The sequence below is a fragment of the Scyliorhinus torazame genome, chromosome 18 (genome assembly GCF_047496885.1).
Source record: "Scyliorhinus torazame isolate Kashiwa2021f chromosome 18, sScyTor2.1, whole genome shotgun sequence".
Taxonomy (NCBI): domain Eukaryota; kingdom Metazoa; phylum Chordata; class Chondrichthyes; order Carcharhiniformes; family Scyliorhinidae; genus Scyliorhinus; species Scyliorhinus torazame.
The window spans coordinates 149081984-149098823 of NC_092724.1; the positions used below are offsets into that span (position 1 = coordinate 149081984).

At 50.4% G+C, this 16840-nt stretch overlaps 1 protein-coding gene across 1 annotated transcript in view; it reads left to right on the forward strand.

Moving 5' to 3' along the window:
• The window catches only part of LOC140395604 (dynein axonemal heavy chain 17-like), an 896966-nt gene that overhangs the window by 266732 nt on the left and 613394 nt on the right, over positions 1–16840 (forward strand). Inside the window, exon 20 of the mRNA XM_072483576.1 lies at positions 15411–15665. Within this exon, the coding sequence (XP_072339677.1) occupies positions 15411–15665 (255 nt within the window). The remainder of the gene's footprint in view (positions 1–15410; positions 15666–16840) is intronic.

Here is a 16840-nt window from a genome sequence, read left to right on the forward strand (position 1 = left end):
TGGAGGGACAGTTGGTAGCAATGGTCACTTTCATGACAACCACATCAATGGTGCCTCATGCTGCATCACCTACAATCTTTGCTGTTGGCTAAGGGCTTTTATCCCCAGCAACAGCAAGATGAAAGAAATCAAAATGGCCAATCAGTGTAAGGCCTCTAGGAGTACTGGATGCTGAGCAGCGGATCAATGAGCCTACCAGCATCCAGGGCTCCAAGAGGCCTTGATCTGGTTGGCCTATTTAATTTCTGTAATTTTAAAAAAGTTGGTCAGCTGCCCCTGAATTCGAACTGCCGTTTGCCAGTCACACTGTGACTGCCAGTTTGCAAACCCCCTGGAAGCTCTTCACCCACCCCTGGGGGTCTGCGGACCCCAGTTTGGGAACCCCTACCCGAGAGGATACAGTCCCTCAGCGCTGGAATTTTACTGAGGCAATATAGTGTCTCAATATCTTGACATCTGGGGTGGAGATGAACGTTAGATGTATGAGGTTAACTGGGCGCATGCTTGTTTACAAACAAAGAATAAGAAGTCTTTCAGAACCTTCTGTGGGCGAGGGGGATATTTCAATTGTCACAGTGATGCACGATCAATGACCACGAAAGCGAGGTTGTAGTCCAACTGAAGGCTTTAATAAGCTAGATGTTTCCCCCAGCAGCCCAGATACAGAATGAAGGCTGCTGGGGCGGCACGGGTTCTTATACCCCGCCTAGCAGGGCGGAGCTACCATACATCCTAACCAATAGAAAGCATACAGTTTCTACCAATGGTGCTCCAGCCTATCAGGTACCGTAATAGCTATAATACCACATTCACCCCCTGTTAAAAAAGAGTCCATACTACAAACATGGCAACGTGGTAGAATTAGTTATGGAGGTACCATAATACCTCCGTACAGTGTTTTGTAACTATTTACAATTCTGATAGCTATGTACATTTGATGATTTACATTTACAGTTTACAATTCAAAATGGAGCAATCAGTTTACAGTCTACAATTTAAAATGAAGCAACCAGTCGATCGGGGGCCCTGGGCGTCCTCTGTTATCGTCGGAGCTTCGGCGGTGACTCCGGTGGAGGCGCGGGCGTCTGTGACTCCGGGAGCGTGGCTTCGATCTCCATGGCAGCTTCGGCACCCCTAGACGGCGCTGGTGGGGAAAACGGTAGGCCTGGGAAGGGAGCGCCTGCAGGGAGCGTCGGTGGGTGGGGGGCCCTAGACGGGGCCGGCGGAAGGACCGATCCTCCTGTAACATGCCCCGGTGGAGGGGAGTGTGGGACTGGTGGCTGGGGTGTGCGTGGGGTTCCGGCGGGCGCCAGGTCCCGTAGGGAGACCATATCTTGTCGGCCGTCGGGGTATGCCACGTAGGCGTACTGAGGGTTAGCATGGAGCAGATGGACCCTCTTGACCAACGGGTCCGACTTGTGCGCCCGCACGTGTTTTCGGAGCAGGATAGGTCCGGGTGCTGCCAGCCAGATCGGGAGCGAGGTCCCAGAGGAGGACTTCTTGGGGAAGACAAGGAGACGTTCGTGAGGTGTCTGGTTGGTGGTCGTACAAAGCAGTGACCGGATGGAGTGGAGGGCATCCGGGAGGATTTACTGCCAGCGGGAGACTGGGAGGTTCCTGGGCCGTAGGGCCAGTAGGACGGTCTTCCAGACCATTCCATTCTCCCTCTCTACCTGTCCGTTACCCCGGGGGTTGTAACTGGTCATCCTGCTCGAGGCGATGCCCTTGCTGAGCAGGAATTGACGCAGTTCGTCGCTCATAAAAGAGGACCCCCTATCACTATGTATGTAAGCAGGGAACCCGAACAGTGCAAAGATGCTATGGAGGGCCTTGATGACGGTGGTTGCGGTCATGTCGGGGCAGGGGATGGCGAATGGGAACCGGGAGTACTCATCAATCACGTTCAGGAAGTACGTGTTGTGGTCGGTGAAGGTGAGGGGGCCTTTGAAGTCTATGCTGAGGAGTTCAAAGGGACGGGAAGCCTTTATCAGGTGCGCCTTCTCTGCTCAGTAGAAGTGCGGTTTGCACTCCGTGCAGATTTGGCAGTCCCTGGTGGCTGTCCTGACTTCCTCGATGGAGTAGGGCAGGTTGCGGGTCTTGACAAAATGGAAAAAGCGAGTGACCACCAGGTGGCTGAAGTCCTCGTGGAGGGCTTGGAGGCGGTCCACTTGTGCGGTGGCACATGTGCCGCAGGACAGGGTGTCAGGAGGCTCATTTAGCTTCCTGGGACGATACAAGATCTCGTAGTTGTAGGTGGAGAGTTCGATCCTCCACCGCAAGATCTTGTCGTTTTCTATCTTGCCCCGCTGTGCATTATCAAATATGAAAGCCACCGACCGTTGGTCCATGAGGAGAGTAAATCTCCTGCCGGCAGGTAATGCCTCCAATGTCGCACAGCTTCTACTATGGCCTGGGCCTCCTTTTCGACTGAGGAGTGGCAGATTTTGGAAGCATAGAGGGTACGAGAGAAGAAGGCCACCAGTCTGCCCGCTTGGTTGAGGGTGGCCGCCAGAGCTTCGTCGGACGCATCGCTCTCGACCTGGAAGGGGAGGGACTCGTCGATGGCGTGCATCGTGGCCTTCGCAATGTCTGCTTTAGAACATAGAACATAGAACATAGAACAATACAGCGCAGTACAGGCCCTTCGGCCCACGATGTTGCACCGAAACAAAAGCCATCCAACCTACACTATGCCATTATCATCCATATGTTTATCCAATAAACTTTTAAATGCCCTCAATGTTGGCGAGTTCACCACTGTAGCAGGTAGGGCATTCCACGGCCTCACTACTCTTTGCGTAAAGAACCTACCTCTGACCTCTGTCCTATATCTATTACCCCTCAGTTTAAAGTTATGTCCCCTCGTGCCAGCCATATCCATCCGTGGGAGAAGGCTCTCACTGTCCACCCTATCCAACCCCCTGATCATTTTGTATGCCTCTATTAAGTCTCCTCTTAACCTTCTTCTCTCCAACGAAAACAACCTCAAGTCCATCAGCCTTTCCTCATAAGATTTTCCCTCCATACCAGGCAACATCCTGGTAAATCTCCTCTGCACCCGCTCCAAAGCCTCCACGTCCTTCCTATAATGCGGTGACCAGAACTGTACGCAATACTCCAAATGCGGCCGTACCAGAGTTCTGTACAGCTGCAACATGACCTCCCGACTCCGGAACTCAATCCCTCTACCAATAAAGGCCAACACTCCATAGGCCTTCTTCACAACCCTATCAACCTGGGTGGCAACTTTCAGGGATCTATGTACATGGACACCTAGATCCTTCTGCTCATCCACACTTTCAAGAACTTTACCATTAGCCAAATATTCCGCATTCCTGTTATTCCTTCCAAAGTGAATCACCTCACACTTCTCTACATTAAACTCCATTTGCCACCTCTCGGCCCAGCTCTGCAGCTTATCTATATCCCTCTGTAATCTGCTACATCCTTCCACACTATCGACAACACCACCGACTTTAGTATCGTCTGCAAATTTACTCACCCACCCTTCTGCGCCTTCCTCTAGGTCATTGATAAAAATGACAAACAGCAACGGCCCCAGAACAGATCCTTGTGGTACTCCACTTGTGACTGTACTCCATTCAGAACATTTCCCATCAACCACCACCCTCTGTCTTCTTTCAGCTAGCCAATTTCTGATCCACATCTCTAAATCACCCTCAATCCCCAGCCTCCGTATTTTTTGCAATAGCCTACCGTGTGGAACCTTATCAAACGCTTTGCTGAAATCCATATACACCACATCAACTGCTCTACCCTCGTCTACCTGTTCAGTCACCTTATCAAAGAACTCAATAAGGTTTGTGAGGCATGACCTACCCTTCACAAAGCCATGCTGACTATCCCTGATCATATTATTCCTATCTAGATGATTATAAATCTTGTCTCTTATAATCCCCTCCAAGACTTTACCCACTACAGACGTGAGGCTCACCGGCCTATAGTTGCCGGGGTTGTCTCTGCTCCCCTTTTTGAACAAAGGGACCACATTTGCTGTCCTCTAGTCCTCTGGCACTATTCCTGTAGCCAATGATGACATAAAAATCAAAGCCAAAGGTCCAGCAATCTCTTCCCTGGCCTCCCATAGAATCCGAGGATAAATCCCATCAGGTCCCGGGGACTTATCTATTTTCAGCCTGTCCAGAATTGCCAACACCTCTTCCCTACGTACCTCAATGCCATCTATTCTATTAGCCTGGGGCTCAGCATTCTCCTCCACAACATTATCTTTTTCCTGAGTGAATACTGACGAAAAATATTCATTTAGTATCTCGCCTATCTCTTCAGACTCCACACACAATTTCCCATCCCTGTCCTTGACTGGTCCTACTCTTTCCCTAGTCATTCGCTTATTCCTGACATACCTATAGAAAGCTTTTGGGTTTTCCTTGATCCTTCCTGCCGAATACTTCTCATGTCCCCTCCTTGCTCGTCTTAGCTCTCTCTTTAGATCCGTCCTCGCTACCTTGTAACTATCCATCGCCCCAACCGAAACTTCACACTTCATCTTCACAAAGGCCTCCTTCTTCCTCTTAACAAGAGATTCCACTTCCTTGGTAAACCACGGTTCCCTCGCTCGATGCCTTCCTCCCTGTCTGACCGGTACATACTTATCAAGAACACGCAGTAGCTGATCCTTGAACAAGCCCCACTTATCCAGTGTGCCCAACACTTGCAGCCTACTTCTCCACCTTATCCCCCCCAAGTCACGTCTAATGGCATCATAATTGCCCTTCCCCCAGCTATAACTCTTGCCCTGCGGTGTATACTTATCCCTTTCCATCATTAACGTAAACGTCACCGAATTGTGGTCACTGTCCCCAAAGTGCTCTCCTACCTCCAAATCCAACACCTGGCCTGGTTCATTACCCAAAACCAAATCCAACGTGGCCTCGCCTCTTGTTGGCCTGTCAACATATTGTTTCAGGAAACCCTCCTGCACACACTGTACAAAAAACGACCCATCTATTGTACTCGAACTATATCTTTTCCAGTCAATATTTGGAAAGTTAAAATCTCCCATAATAACTAGCCTGTTACTTTCGCTCATATCCAGAATCATCTTCGCCATCCTTTCCTCTACATCCCTAGAACTATTAGGAGGCCTATAAAAAACTCCCAACAGGGTGACCTCTCCTTTCCTGTTTCTCACTTCAGCCCATACTACCTCGGCAGAAGAGTCCCCATCTAGCATCCTCTCCGCCACCGTAATACTGCTCTTGACTAGCAGCGCCACACCTCCCCCTCTTTTGCCTCCTTCTCTGAGCTTACTAAAACACCTAAACCCCGGAACCTGCAACATCCATTCCTGTCCCTGCTCTATCCATGTCTCCGAAATGGCCACAACATCGAAGTCCCAGGTACCAACCCACGCTGCCAGTTCCCCAACCTTGTTTCGTATACTCCTGGCATTGAAGTAGACACACTTCAAACCACCTACCTGAACACTGGCCCCCTCCTGCGATGTCAAATCTGTGCTCCTGACCTCTATTCTCTCATTCTCCCTTACCCTAAAACTACAATCCAGGTTCCCATGCCCCTGCTGCATTAGTTTAAACCCCCCCAAAGAGCACTAACAAATCTCCCCCCCAGGATATTTGTGCCCCTCAGGTTCAGATGTAGACCATCCTGTCTGTAGAGGTCCCACCTTCCCCAGAAAGAGCCCCAGTTATCCAAAAATCTGAATCCCTCCCGCCTGCACCATCCCTGTAGCCACGTGTTTAAATGCTCTCTCTCCTTATTCCTCATCTCACTATCACGTGGCACGGGCAACAACCCAGAGATAACAACTCTGTTTGTTCTAGTTCTGAGCTTCCATCCTAGCTCCCTGAAAGCCTGCCTGACATCCTTGTCCCCTTTCCTACCTATGTCGTTGGTGCCAATGTGGACCACGACTTGGGGCTGCTCCCCCTCCCCCCTAAGGACCCGGAAAACACGATCCGAGACATCACGTACCCTTGCACCTGGGAGGCAACATACCAAACATGAGTCTCTCACGCTCCCACAAAATCTCCTATCTGTGCCCCTGACTATAGAGTCCCCAATTACTAATGCTCTGCTCCTCTCCCCCCTTCCCTTCTGAGCAACAGGGACAGACTCCGTGCCAGAGGCCCGTACCCCATGGCTTACCCCTGGTAAGTCGTCCCCCCCACAAGTATCCAAAGCGGTATACTTGTTTCTCAGGGGTACGACCGCAGGGGATCCCTGCACTGACTGTTTTTTCCCAGTCCCTCTTACAGTTACCCACCTATCTCCAATCTTTGGTGTAACTAATTCCCTGAAGCTGCTATCTATGACCCCTTCTGCCTCCCGAATGATCCGAAGTTCTTCCAACTCCAGCTCCAGTTCCCTAACTCGGTCTTGGAGGAGCTGGAGATGGCAGCACTTCCTGCAGGTAAAATCAGCAGGGACACTAACTGCATCCCTCACCTCAAACATCCTGCAGGAGGAACATTGCACTCCCTTCCCTGCCATTCCTCCAACTTTCTACCAAGATCTGGCTAAAAAATAATAATAATATAATAAAATATGGTACTTACCTCAGACCAATGGGTTTTATTATTAGGTTAGAGGAGGAGGGCGGGTGGGAGACACTACACGTGTAGTGTCTCGGGTTTCCTCTCCACCAGAATTTATTGGGGAGGGTCTTCCCAGACGTCCGCGGGTCGACTTCCTGTTCCCACCTAAAAAACTAATTTAAAATAAAAAAAAAATAAAAAATTCTCAGCTCCTGCTGAAATTGACTAACCAGCCAGCTGTTCTCACGCCGCCGAAATCGACTGGCCTGCCCCTGCAAAGACAAGTGCTTTTAAAGGTTGACTTACCTCCCAGCAACCTCCTTCCGCAATGCTCCCGCTGAAACTGACTCACCACTCACCAGCTGTTCTCCCGCCGAAATCGACTGGCCTGCCCCTGCAAAGACAAGTGCTTTTAAAGGTTGACTTACCTCCCAGCAACCTCCTTCCCCAATGCTCCCGCTGAAACTGACTCACCACTCACCAGCTGTTCTCCCGCCGAAATCGACTGGCCTGCCCCTGCAAAGACAAGTGCTTTTAAAGGTTGACTTACCTCCCAGCAACCTCCTTCCCCAATGCTCCCGCTGAAACTGACTCACCACTCACCAGCTGTTCTCCCGCCGAAATCGACTGGCCTGCCCCTGCAAAGACAAGTGCTTTTAAAGTGCTTTGATGCGGCTGAAGGCCTGGCGGGCCTCTATCGACAGGGGAAAAGCTGTGGATTGGATCAGGGAACGTCCCTTGTCCGCATAGTTGGGGACCCACTGGGCATAGTAGCTGAAAAACCCTAGGCTACGCTTCAGGGCCTTGGAGCAGTGAGGGAGGGAGAACTCCATAAGGGGGCGCATGCGTTCAGGGTCGGGGTCTATAACTCCATTTCGCACTACATAGCCGAGGATGGCTAGGCGGTCGGTGCTAAACACGCATTTATCCTTGTTGTATGTAAGGTTAAGGGTTTTTGCGGTCTGGAGGAATTTTCGGAGGTTGGTGTCGTGGTCCTGAAGGTCGTGGCCTCATATGGTGACATTATCGAGATACGGGAATGTTGCCCGTAAACCGCACCGGTCAACCATTCGGTCCATCTCGCGCTGGAAGACCGAGACCCCGTTGGTGACACCGAAGGGAACCCTTAAGAAGTGGTAGAGCCGCCCATCTGTCTCAAAGGCAGTGTATTTGCAGTCACTAGTGCGGAAGGGGAGCTGGTGGTAGACGGACTTGAGATCCACCGTGGAGAAGACCTTATAATGCGCGATCCTGTTTACCAGGTCGGATATGCGGGGGAGAGGGTACGCGTCCAGCTGTGTAAACCTGTTGATGGTCTGACTGTAGTTGATGACCATCCTATGCTTCTCCCCGGTCTTTACCACCACTACTTGAGCTCTCCAGGGACTGTTACTGGCTTCAATGACCCCTTCCCTCAGTAGCCTTTGGATCTCTGACCTAATAAAGATCCGGTCCTGGGCACTGTACCGTCTGCTCCTGGTGGTGACGAGTTTGCAATCCGGGGTGAGGTTCGCAAACAGGGAAGGCGGGTCGACCTTAAGGGTCGCGAGGCTGCAGACAGTAAGGGGGGGCATAGGGCCACCGAATTTGAAGGTTAGACTTTGGAGGTTACACTGGAAATCTAAACCAAGGAGTGTAGCCGCGCAGAGGTGGGGAGGACGTAGAGACGGAATTTTTTGAACTCCCTTCCCTGGACTGTGAGGTTTGCTACACAGAACCCCTTTATCTCCACTGTGTGTGAACCGGAGGCCAGGGAGATTTTTTGACTAACGGGGTGGATGAGGAGAGAACAGCGCCTTACCGTGTCGGGCTGTATGAAGCTCTCCGTGCTCCCAGCGTCGATTAGGCAGGGCGTCTCGTGCCCGTTGATGAATACGGTCGTTGTAGCAGTTGAGAGTGTTCGAGGCCGGGACTGATCCAGGGTCACCGAGGCTAATCGCAGCAGTTGAGAGTTCTCTTCGGGCAGTGCTTGGTCAGCCGAGCTGGGTTCCTGGGGGTTCATCCAAGATGGCGGCTCCCATTGGTCGCACATGGCTGGGGTGCACAAAATGGCGGCCCCCATCCCTCTTGCGGAACAAGATGGCAGCGGCCGGGGTCCGCACGTGGCCCTAGAATAGGAAGATGGCGGCGACCGCTGGCCGCACGGAGACCGTGGAGAAGTTTGTGGTTGCGGTCCGCATTGGCCGCCGGAGACCGCGGCAACCGCACGGGCCTGACATACCCTCACGAAATGGCCCTTTTTGCCGCATCCCTTGCAGGTGGATGCACGGGCCTGGCAGCGCTGGCGGTGTTGCTTGTCTGCCTGCAAAAGTAGCAGCGGGGCCCCCCAGGGTTGCCAGGCCGCCTTGCATCGCAGGCCTGTGGAGGGATGGGGGAAGTCTCGGGGTCGGCCGCGGAGGGGTTCCTCGCTGCCCAAGGGGCTGCCGCGCGGTCGGGAATGTAAGCGCGGGCGTTCCGAGAGGCCATGTCCAGGGAGACTGCAAGGGCCCGTACCTCCCTGAGACCCAGAGTGTCTTTTTCTAACAGTGGCTGGCGGATTTCTGAGGACAACATACCTGCCACGAAAGCGCCCCGGACTAAGAGTTCAGTGTGTTTGCTCGCCGAAACTTGCGGGCAGCTGCAGCTTCTCCCCAACACCAGGAGTGCATGGTAGAATTCTTCCAGTGATTCCCCAGGGGTTTGTCGCCTTGTTGCAAGCAGGTGCCGGGCGTAGACCTGGTTTACCGGGTGAATATAGTGTCCTTTTCGCAGCTCTATTGCTGCATCGAAGTCTTCCGCTTCCTCGATGAGGGTGTAAATCTGCGGGCTCGCCCTTGAGTGCAGGACTTGCAGTTTCTGCTCTCCCATGGGTGTGTTTTCGGCCGTCCCGAGATACCCTTTAAAGCATGCCAGCCAGTGCTTGAAGATTGCCGCTGAGTTCACCGCGCGGTGGCTGAGTTGCAGACACTCCGGCTTGATTCGGAGCTCCATCCTTTCTTCTGAAAGAAACTAGCTTATTAAATTGATGCACGATCAATGACCACTAAAGCGAGGTTGTAGTCCAACTGAAGGCTTTAATAAGCTAGGTGTTTCCCCCAGCAGCTCAGGTACAGAATGAAGGCTGCTGGGGCGGCACGGGTTCTTAAACCCCGCCTAGCAGGGCGGAGCTACCATACATCCTAACCAATTGAAAGCCTACAGTTTCCACCAATGGTGCTCCAGCCTATCAGGTACCGTAATACCTATAATACCACACACAGGTAGCATGTGTTCTACTGTGAAACCCACTCCATGCTCACATATTTGTCTTGGGATTTCCCCTGGCAGAAAAACAAGTCCTCTCCTGGACAAAGCCCTGGGAAAATGATATTGAGATCTAGAGATTCCCTCACATCAGGACACCCCTCTCATTGCTATTGTTGTTCAGAGAAATGGAGGAAACCAGAAACCTTTGGTATGAACTCTGCTGCAGGTGTTGCCAGGAAGCGGCCTGATAAATAACAGATAACCATCAATGGGACTCCATTCCATATTTTCTGTTGGGGTTTACTCCCTTCACTTTCTTCTCTCCCGCGGCACCCACAACGCATTGAGATTATTGACCCACAGCTGGACTTCTGGTTCATGAGGATCAGGACATAAGCACATGCTGGTGGACCGAGACACACAATGTTAGAGGAGCTACTGGACGTGGGCAACCTGGGGAGGAGAAACTGCGGGAACCTGTATGGACGACTATTAAAAAGGACACGCTCCCCACTGGATGAAACACAGGAAAAATGGGAGGAAGAGCTAGGGATGGAAATTGGATGGGGACTCTGGAGCGAAGCACTGAGCAGGGCCAATCCACCTCCTGAAGTGCAAGGCTAAATCTCATGCAGCTGAAAGTGGTGCACAGAGCACACCTGACAAGAACCCGAAAGAGCAGGTTCTTCCCAGAAGTGGAGGTCAAATGTGAACGGTTCCAGAGAGGCCCGGCCAACCACGCCCACGTGTTTTGAGCATGCTCCAGACTTGACGGGTTTTGGACAGCCTTCTTTGAGGCAATGTCCAAAGTTGTGAGGGTGGAGTTATGCCCAAGAGTGGCAGTCTTCTCCACCTAGAGAAGATCAAGTTCGCTATCTGAGGATCAGAGGCTGGCTTCCACAAAGCGTGGAGACCATTCACCAACTTGTTCCAGGACCTGTGAAATGAAAAATGAAAATGAAAATCGCTTATTGTCACAAGTAGGCTTCAAATGAAGTTACTGTGAAAAGCCACTAGTCGCCACATTCCGGCACCTGTTCGGGGAGGCTGGAACGGGAAACTTGCTTGCATTAACCTGTTCGAGGCCAACAGCCATAGAGCAAGGGGGGGGGGGGGTTATGGGCACACGGGAGCCTACGAGACCGCAAGGAACGGACAGGGAAGGTGGAGGGTGGAGGGGAGGCCAGAGAGAGAGGAAGGGCAGGCCGGATGAAAGAAATGAAAATAAAGATAAATTGCTAGAAATAAAAATGGGTGAGATGCAGGAATTTCTAGATGGGTTGGAGTACCCGAGGCTAGGGGAGGGGGACAGGGCCACATTAGAAGCAGCAATAGTGGAGCAGGAGATAAAGGATGCGATTGGGAGGATGCCGTCGGGGAAGGTGGCAGGGCCGGATGGGTTTCCAGTGGAATATTATAAAAAATTTAAGGATAGGTTGGCACCCCTGATGGTGGGGATGTTTGAGAAGGCGATAGGGAAGGGCGTGTTGCCGCAAACCTTGGGGCAGGCATCGATATTCCTGTTACTAAAAAAAGATAAGGATCCGACGGAGTGTGGGTCATATCGGCCCATATTACTTCTGAATGTGGACGTAAAAGTGTTGCCAAAGGTACTGGCGGGTAGGCTGGAGGAGTGCCTTCCGAAGGTGATAGGGGAGGATCAGACGGGGTTCGTGAAAGGGAGGCAGCTGTTTTCGAACATTAGGAGGGTTTTGAACGTTGTTATGGCACCGGTGGAAAGAAAGGAAACAGAGGTAGTTGTGGCATTGGACGCCGAGAAGGCGTTTGATTGGGTAGAATGGGGGTACCTGATGGCAGTGCTGGAGCGGTTTGGGATTGGACCAAGGTTTGTGAACTGGGTAAAGCTATTATATAAGGAACTGAAGGCGAGTGTCCGCACAAATAATATCAGTTTGAGATACTTTTCTCTCCACCGTGGGACGAGACAGGGATGTCCTATGCCCTGCTGTTTGCACTTGCGATTGAGCCGTTGGCCATCGCATTGAGAAGTTCGGGAGCATGGAAAGGAATAGTGCGGGGGGGGGGGGGGCGATAGAGCAGAGGGTGTATTATATGCCGACGACTTGCTGCTGTATGTGTCGGAGCCGAGTGCGTCGACAGGAATATTGGAGCTACTGCGGGTATTTGGGTCTTTCGCGGGGTACAAGTTGAACCTGGACAAGAGTGAGTACTTTGTGGTGTCTCGACCGGGGGTGGGGGCAGGGGTGGGGGGGCTGCCATTCCGTAGAGCAGGGACTCATTTTAGGTATCTTGGGGTGCAGGTTGCCCGGAAGTGGGCGAGGATTCGCAGGTACAACATCACTAGTTTGGTGGGGAGAGTGAAAGCCGATCTGGCAAGGTGGGATGGCCTTCCTCTGTCACTGGCGGGTCGGGTACAGGCGGTTAAAATGAATGTGTTGCCGCGATTCCTGTTTATTTTTCAATGCCTACCGATTTTCCTGCCAAAGTCTTTTTTCAGGGAGATTGAGGGAAGGATTACCTCATTCATATGGGGAGGGAAGGTGGCCAGAGTGAGAAAGGTGCTGCTACAGAGGGGAAGGCAGGCAGTGGGTTTGGGTCTCCCGAACCTGTTGTACTACTACTGGGCGGCGAACATGGAGCAAGTGCGGAGCTGGGTCAGAGGGGTTGATTCTCTGGGTCAGAATGGAGGAGAGTTTGTGCAGGGGGTCGGGGCTGAAGGCACTTGCAACAGCACTGCTCCCGATAGCTCCGGGGAAATATTCAGGGAGTCCGGTAATAATAGCTTCATTGAAAATCTGGAAGCAGTTTCGCCAACACTTCAGGTTGGGTTTAGGGCCAAGGGAAATGCCGATTCGGGGGAACCACAGATTTGAGCCAGGGAGGTGGGATGGAAGTTTTCGGAAATGGGAAGAGAAGGGGATTAAGACGCTAAAAGATTTGTTTCTTTGGGGTCGGTTTGCAGGATTGAGGGAGCTGGAAGTGAAGTATGGGCTAGAGCAGGGAGAAGTGTTTAGGTACATGCTGGTTCGGGATTTTGCCAGGAAGGAGATACAGAGCTTCCCAGAGGAACCGGCCTCCACATTGCTGGAGGAGGTGTTGACGACAAGGGGACTGGAGAAGGGGGCAGTGTCAGCGGTGTACGGAGCTATTCTGGAAGAGGATAAGGCACCACTGGAAGGGATCAAAGCAAAGTGGGAGGAAGAGCTGGGAGAGGTTATAGAGGGGGGAGTCTGGTGTGAGGTGCTCCGGAGAGTGAATGCCTCCACCTCATGTGCGAGGTTGGGGCTAATACAGCTGAAGGTAGTATATAGAGCACACCTCACGAGGGCGAGGATGAGCTGATTTTTTGAAGGAGTAGAGGATGTGTGTGAGCGTTGCGCGGGGGGGGGGGGGGGGGGGGGGGGGGCGCGAATCACGTTCATATGTTTTGATCCTGTCCAAAGCTAGGGGAGTACTGGAAGGAGGTGTTTAGGGTAATTTCCAAGGTGGTGCGTATGAAACTGGACCCGGGTCCCCAAGAGGCCATATTCGGGGTGTCGGACCAGCCAGGGTTGGAAACGGGTGCGGAGGCAGATGTCATAGCCTTTGCCTCGTTGATCGCCCGAAGGCGGATCCTGCTGGGATGGATAGCAGCCTCTCCACCCAGTGCCCTGGCGTGGCGGGGGGACCTGTTGGAATACTTGACCCTTGAGAAGGTTAAGTTCGAACTGAGGGGAAGCTTGGAGGGGTTCTACAAGTCATGGGCACTATTTACTGTGCACTTTCAAGAACTGGATAACATCGAACATTAGTTGGGGGGGGGGGGGCTGTGTAGATTAAGGGTGACTACGGGTAATCCCTGATTCCCTTTTGTCATTTGTTTATGTAAACATGCGGGCTGATGTTTGGGGGTTGGTGGGCGGATGGGATCGTTGTTATTATGGGGATTGACATATCTTGCTGATTATTGTTTATTGTTGATGGGTTTAAATGTGGGAGAAAATGTGAAAAAGGAGAATAAAAATATTTTTTAAAAAAGAAATAAAAATGGGTTGAAGGTGGAGGAGAGAGTTCATAGTCTGTCTCCTCCACCTCTCTCCTCCACCTTCACCCCATATTTATTTCTATCAATTTATTTTTATTTTCATTTCTTCCATTGACCTGTTTTTCCCTCATCATTGTCACCTCCCCCCACTCCTTGGGTCAACTGTTCCTAGTTGCCCTTTAACACACTGCTCACCTTTGATCTGCCATTCACATATTTTAATCTCTTTATGTGCCACCATCAGCACCCTTCTTAGCCTTAATCACCCCTATTTACATTCCTTTTGTCTTCTGTCCCCGACATCTTTGTCTATCTCCACCTATCGCTGCCCCGACATCTTTGTCTATCTCCACCTAAGATTACTAAGATTGGTGGAGTTGCAGATAGTGAGGAGGACTGTTAGAGAATACAGCAAAATATAGATAGATTGGAGAGTTGGGCAGAGAAATTGCAGATGGAGTTCAATCCAGGCAAATGCGAGGTGATGCATTTTGGAAGATTTAATTCAAGAGCAGACTATACGGTCAATGGAAGAGTCCTGGGGAAAATTGATGTACAGAAAGATCTGGGAGTACAGGTCCTTTGTACCCTGAAGGTGGCAACGCAGGTCGTTAGAGTGGTCAAGAAGGCATACAGCATGCTTGCCTTCATCGGACGGGGTATTGAGTACAAGAGTCGGCAGGTCATGTTACAGTTGTATAGGACTTTGGTTAGGCCACATTTGGAATACTGCGTGCAGCTCTGGTCGCCACATTACCAGAAGGATGTGGATGCTTTCGAGAGGGTGCAGAGGAGGTTAACCAGGATGTTGCCTGGTATGGAGGGTGCTAGCTATGAAGAAAGGTTGAGTAGATTAGGATTGTTTTTGTTGGAAAGACGGAGGTTGAGGGGGAACCTGATTGAGGTCTACAAAATTATGAGAGGTATGGACAGGGTGGATAGCAACAAGCTTTTTCCAAGAGTGGGGGTGGAAGGGTCACAGTTTCAAGGTGAGAGGGGGAAACTTTAAGGGAGATATGCGTGGAAAGTTTTTTACGCAGAGGGCGGTGGGTGCCTGGAATGCTTTGCCAGCGGAGGTGGTAGAGGCGGGCACGATAACATCATTCAAGATGCATCTCGGCAGATATATGAACGGGCGGGGAACAGAGGGAAGTAGATCCTTGGAAAATAAGCGACGGGTTTAGATAAAGGATCTGGATCGGTCCAGGCTGGGAGGGCCGAAGGGCCAGTTTCTGTGCTGTAATTTTCTTTGTTCTTTTCTTTGTTCTATTGCTGGCCCCCTATCCAGCCCCCCCCCCCACTACAGTATAAATCTGACCCCATTTCCAGTTCTCTCTAGTTTTGACAAAGAATCATCCAGACTTGAAACGTTAGCTTCTTTTTCTCTCCACAGATGCTGTCAGACCTGCTGAAATTGTCCAGTATTTTCTGTTTTTGCCATGACAGTATATGTTCTTTGGAAAAATGTTAATGCAAGCAAGTTTTCTTTGATCAATTTCCTTTTTAAAACTACTGGATTAATCTTTAACTGCATATATCATTTTAATTTGAGTTTATTTCATATAGAATCAGGGCAATTAATCCATCATCTGTGAAAGCAGCAAACTATCTAAATTATTATCTTCTTTCTTTAATTATAGATAGACCTTGAAGAGATGTCAGATTTGTCCGAGATGCGAGAAGAAATAATGTCTCAGGTGATAACCACAATGAAACAGGCAGAGGATTATGAAGAATCATTTGATAGTTTCTCGTATTTGTGGGTGGATGATCGTAATGAATTTCTGGAAGAATTTCTGATATATGGGCGCGTGCTCACCCAGGAAGAAATAGAGTCTTATGGTGAAGGAGGTGTTCCTCCAACTCCACCAACTCTTGAACAGTTTAAGAATCAGGTAATTTTATGTTATCTTTCAAAATATACATATATCAGCCTGAAAAGTGCAGCACGAAAGAAATATATTCCCATGTGAATGTTTAATCTCTATGTTAATTACATTTCCTTTTCAACTTATTTTAAGTGCATTAATATGGGGCGAGATCTTCCGCTTGTTCACGTCAGTGGGATCTTCCAGCCTGACCGACAGCGTGGGGTGGATTAAATGGTAAATCCCATTGACAGCGGTGGGACCAATAGATCCTGCCGCCAGTCAATGGTGGGCTGCCTCCTGCTGTCAAGAAACACGCCGTGGTGGGGGGGGAGACCAGAGAATGTCACCTATGGTTTAAAATAGCAGAACTTTAAATGCATTAGATGGTTATGCAGTAAGATTGTAATTATTGGTCTTCTAAGTGGCTTGGAGTATGTTACAAAGTTTCAGATAAATCAGTGGCTAAAACATACTTAAAGTATGATGTTGAGAGTTGGAATTTAGGAATTTGTCAAGACCATAGAGGCAGAACATAACAGATTCAGTAAGATGATGCAAGGGTGAGTGCCCCACTGCCATAAAGGTACCCTCACCACCTCCGCAGCCCATCTTCTGCCATGCCCTCTGCCCACCCAACCAGCCACCTCACATTGGCATGGCACCACACGGTCCACCGAAAGGCAATACCCACAGTAGCCCCTACATGGGGACGCAGGACAGGGGACATTGGACGTACCGCTAGCATGGGTTGCACCTGCTGATCCCCAGCTTTTAATCCTCTCCTGCCCTTACCTTATGTTTGCCTGGTATGTGTCTGGGTGGAGGGTAGGATGGGGTTTTGGGATTAGGTAGACTGGTAGATCTGTTATTTCTTTATAAATTCATCTTTTTCTCGTATTAATGAACAGTTTGTTCATGTTTTACTTACAAATCTGGTGTCTGTACTCATTGGTGCAGTCACGAGTTAAAGATCTTCGGAAATCACAAATTATTGGTTAACTCTTTTTTGTTGGGACTCTGGGGTCTGCGGGGTTGGAATTGACCGCACGCACGCCCTGGGTGTCGAAACAACCTACCTGAGAAGAAGAAAAGATATTAAGTGATACTGAGGTCAAGGATCACAAAAAGATGTTTCAGGGCTAATGTTCAGACATACTCCATGGTTTGAAGAAGAATTTCAGTTTTAGTCACTGTTTTGT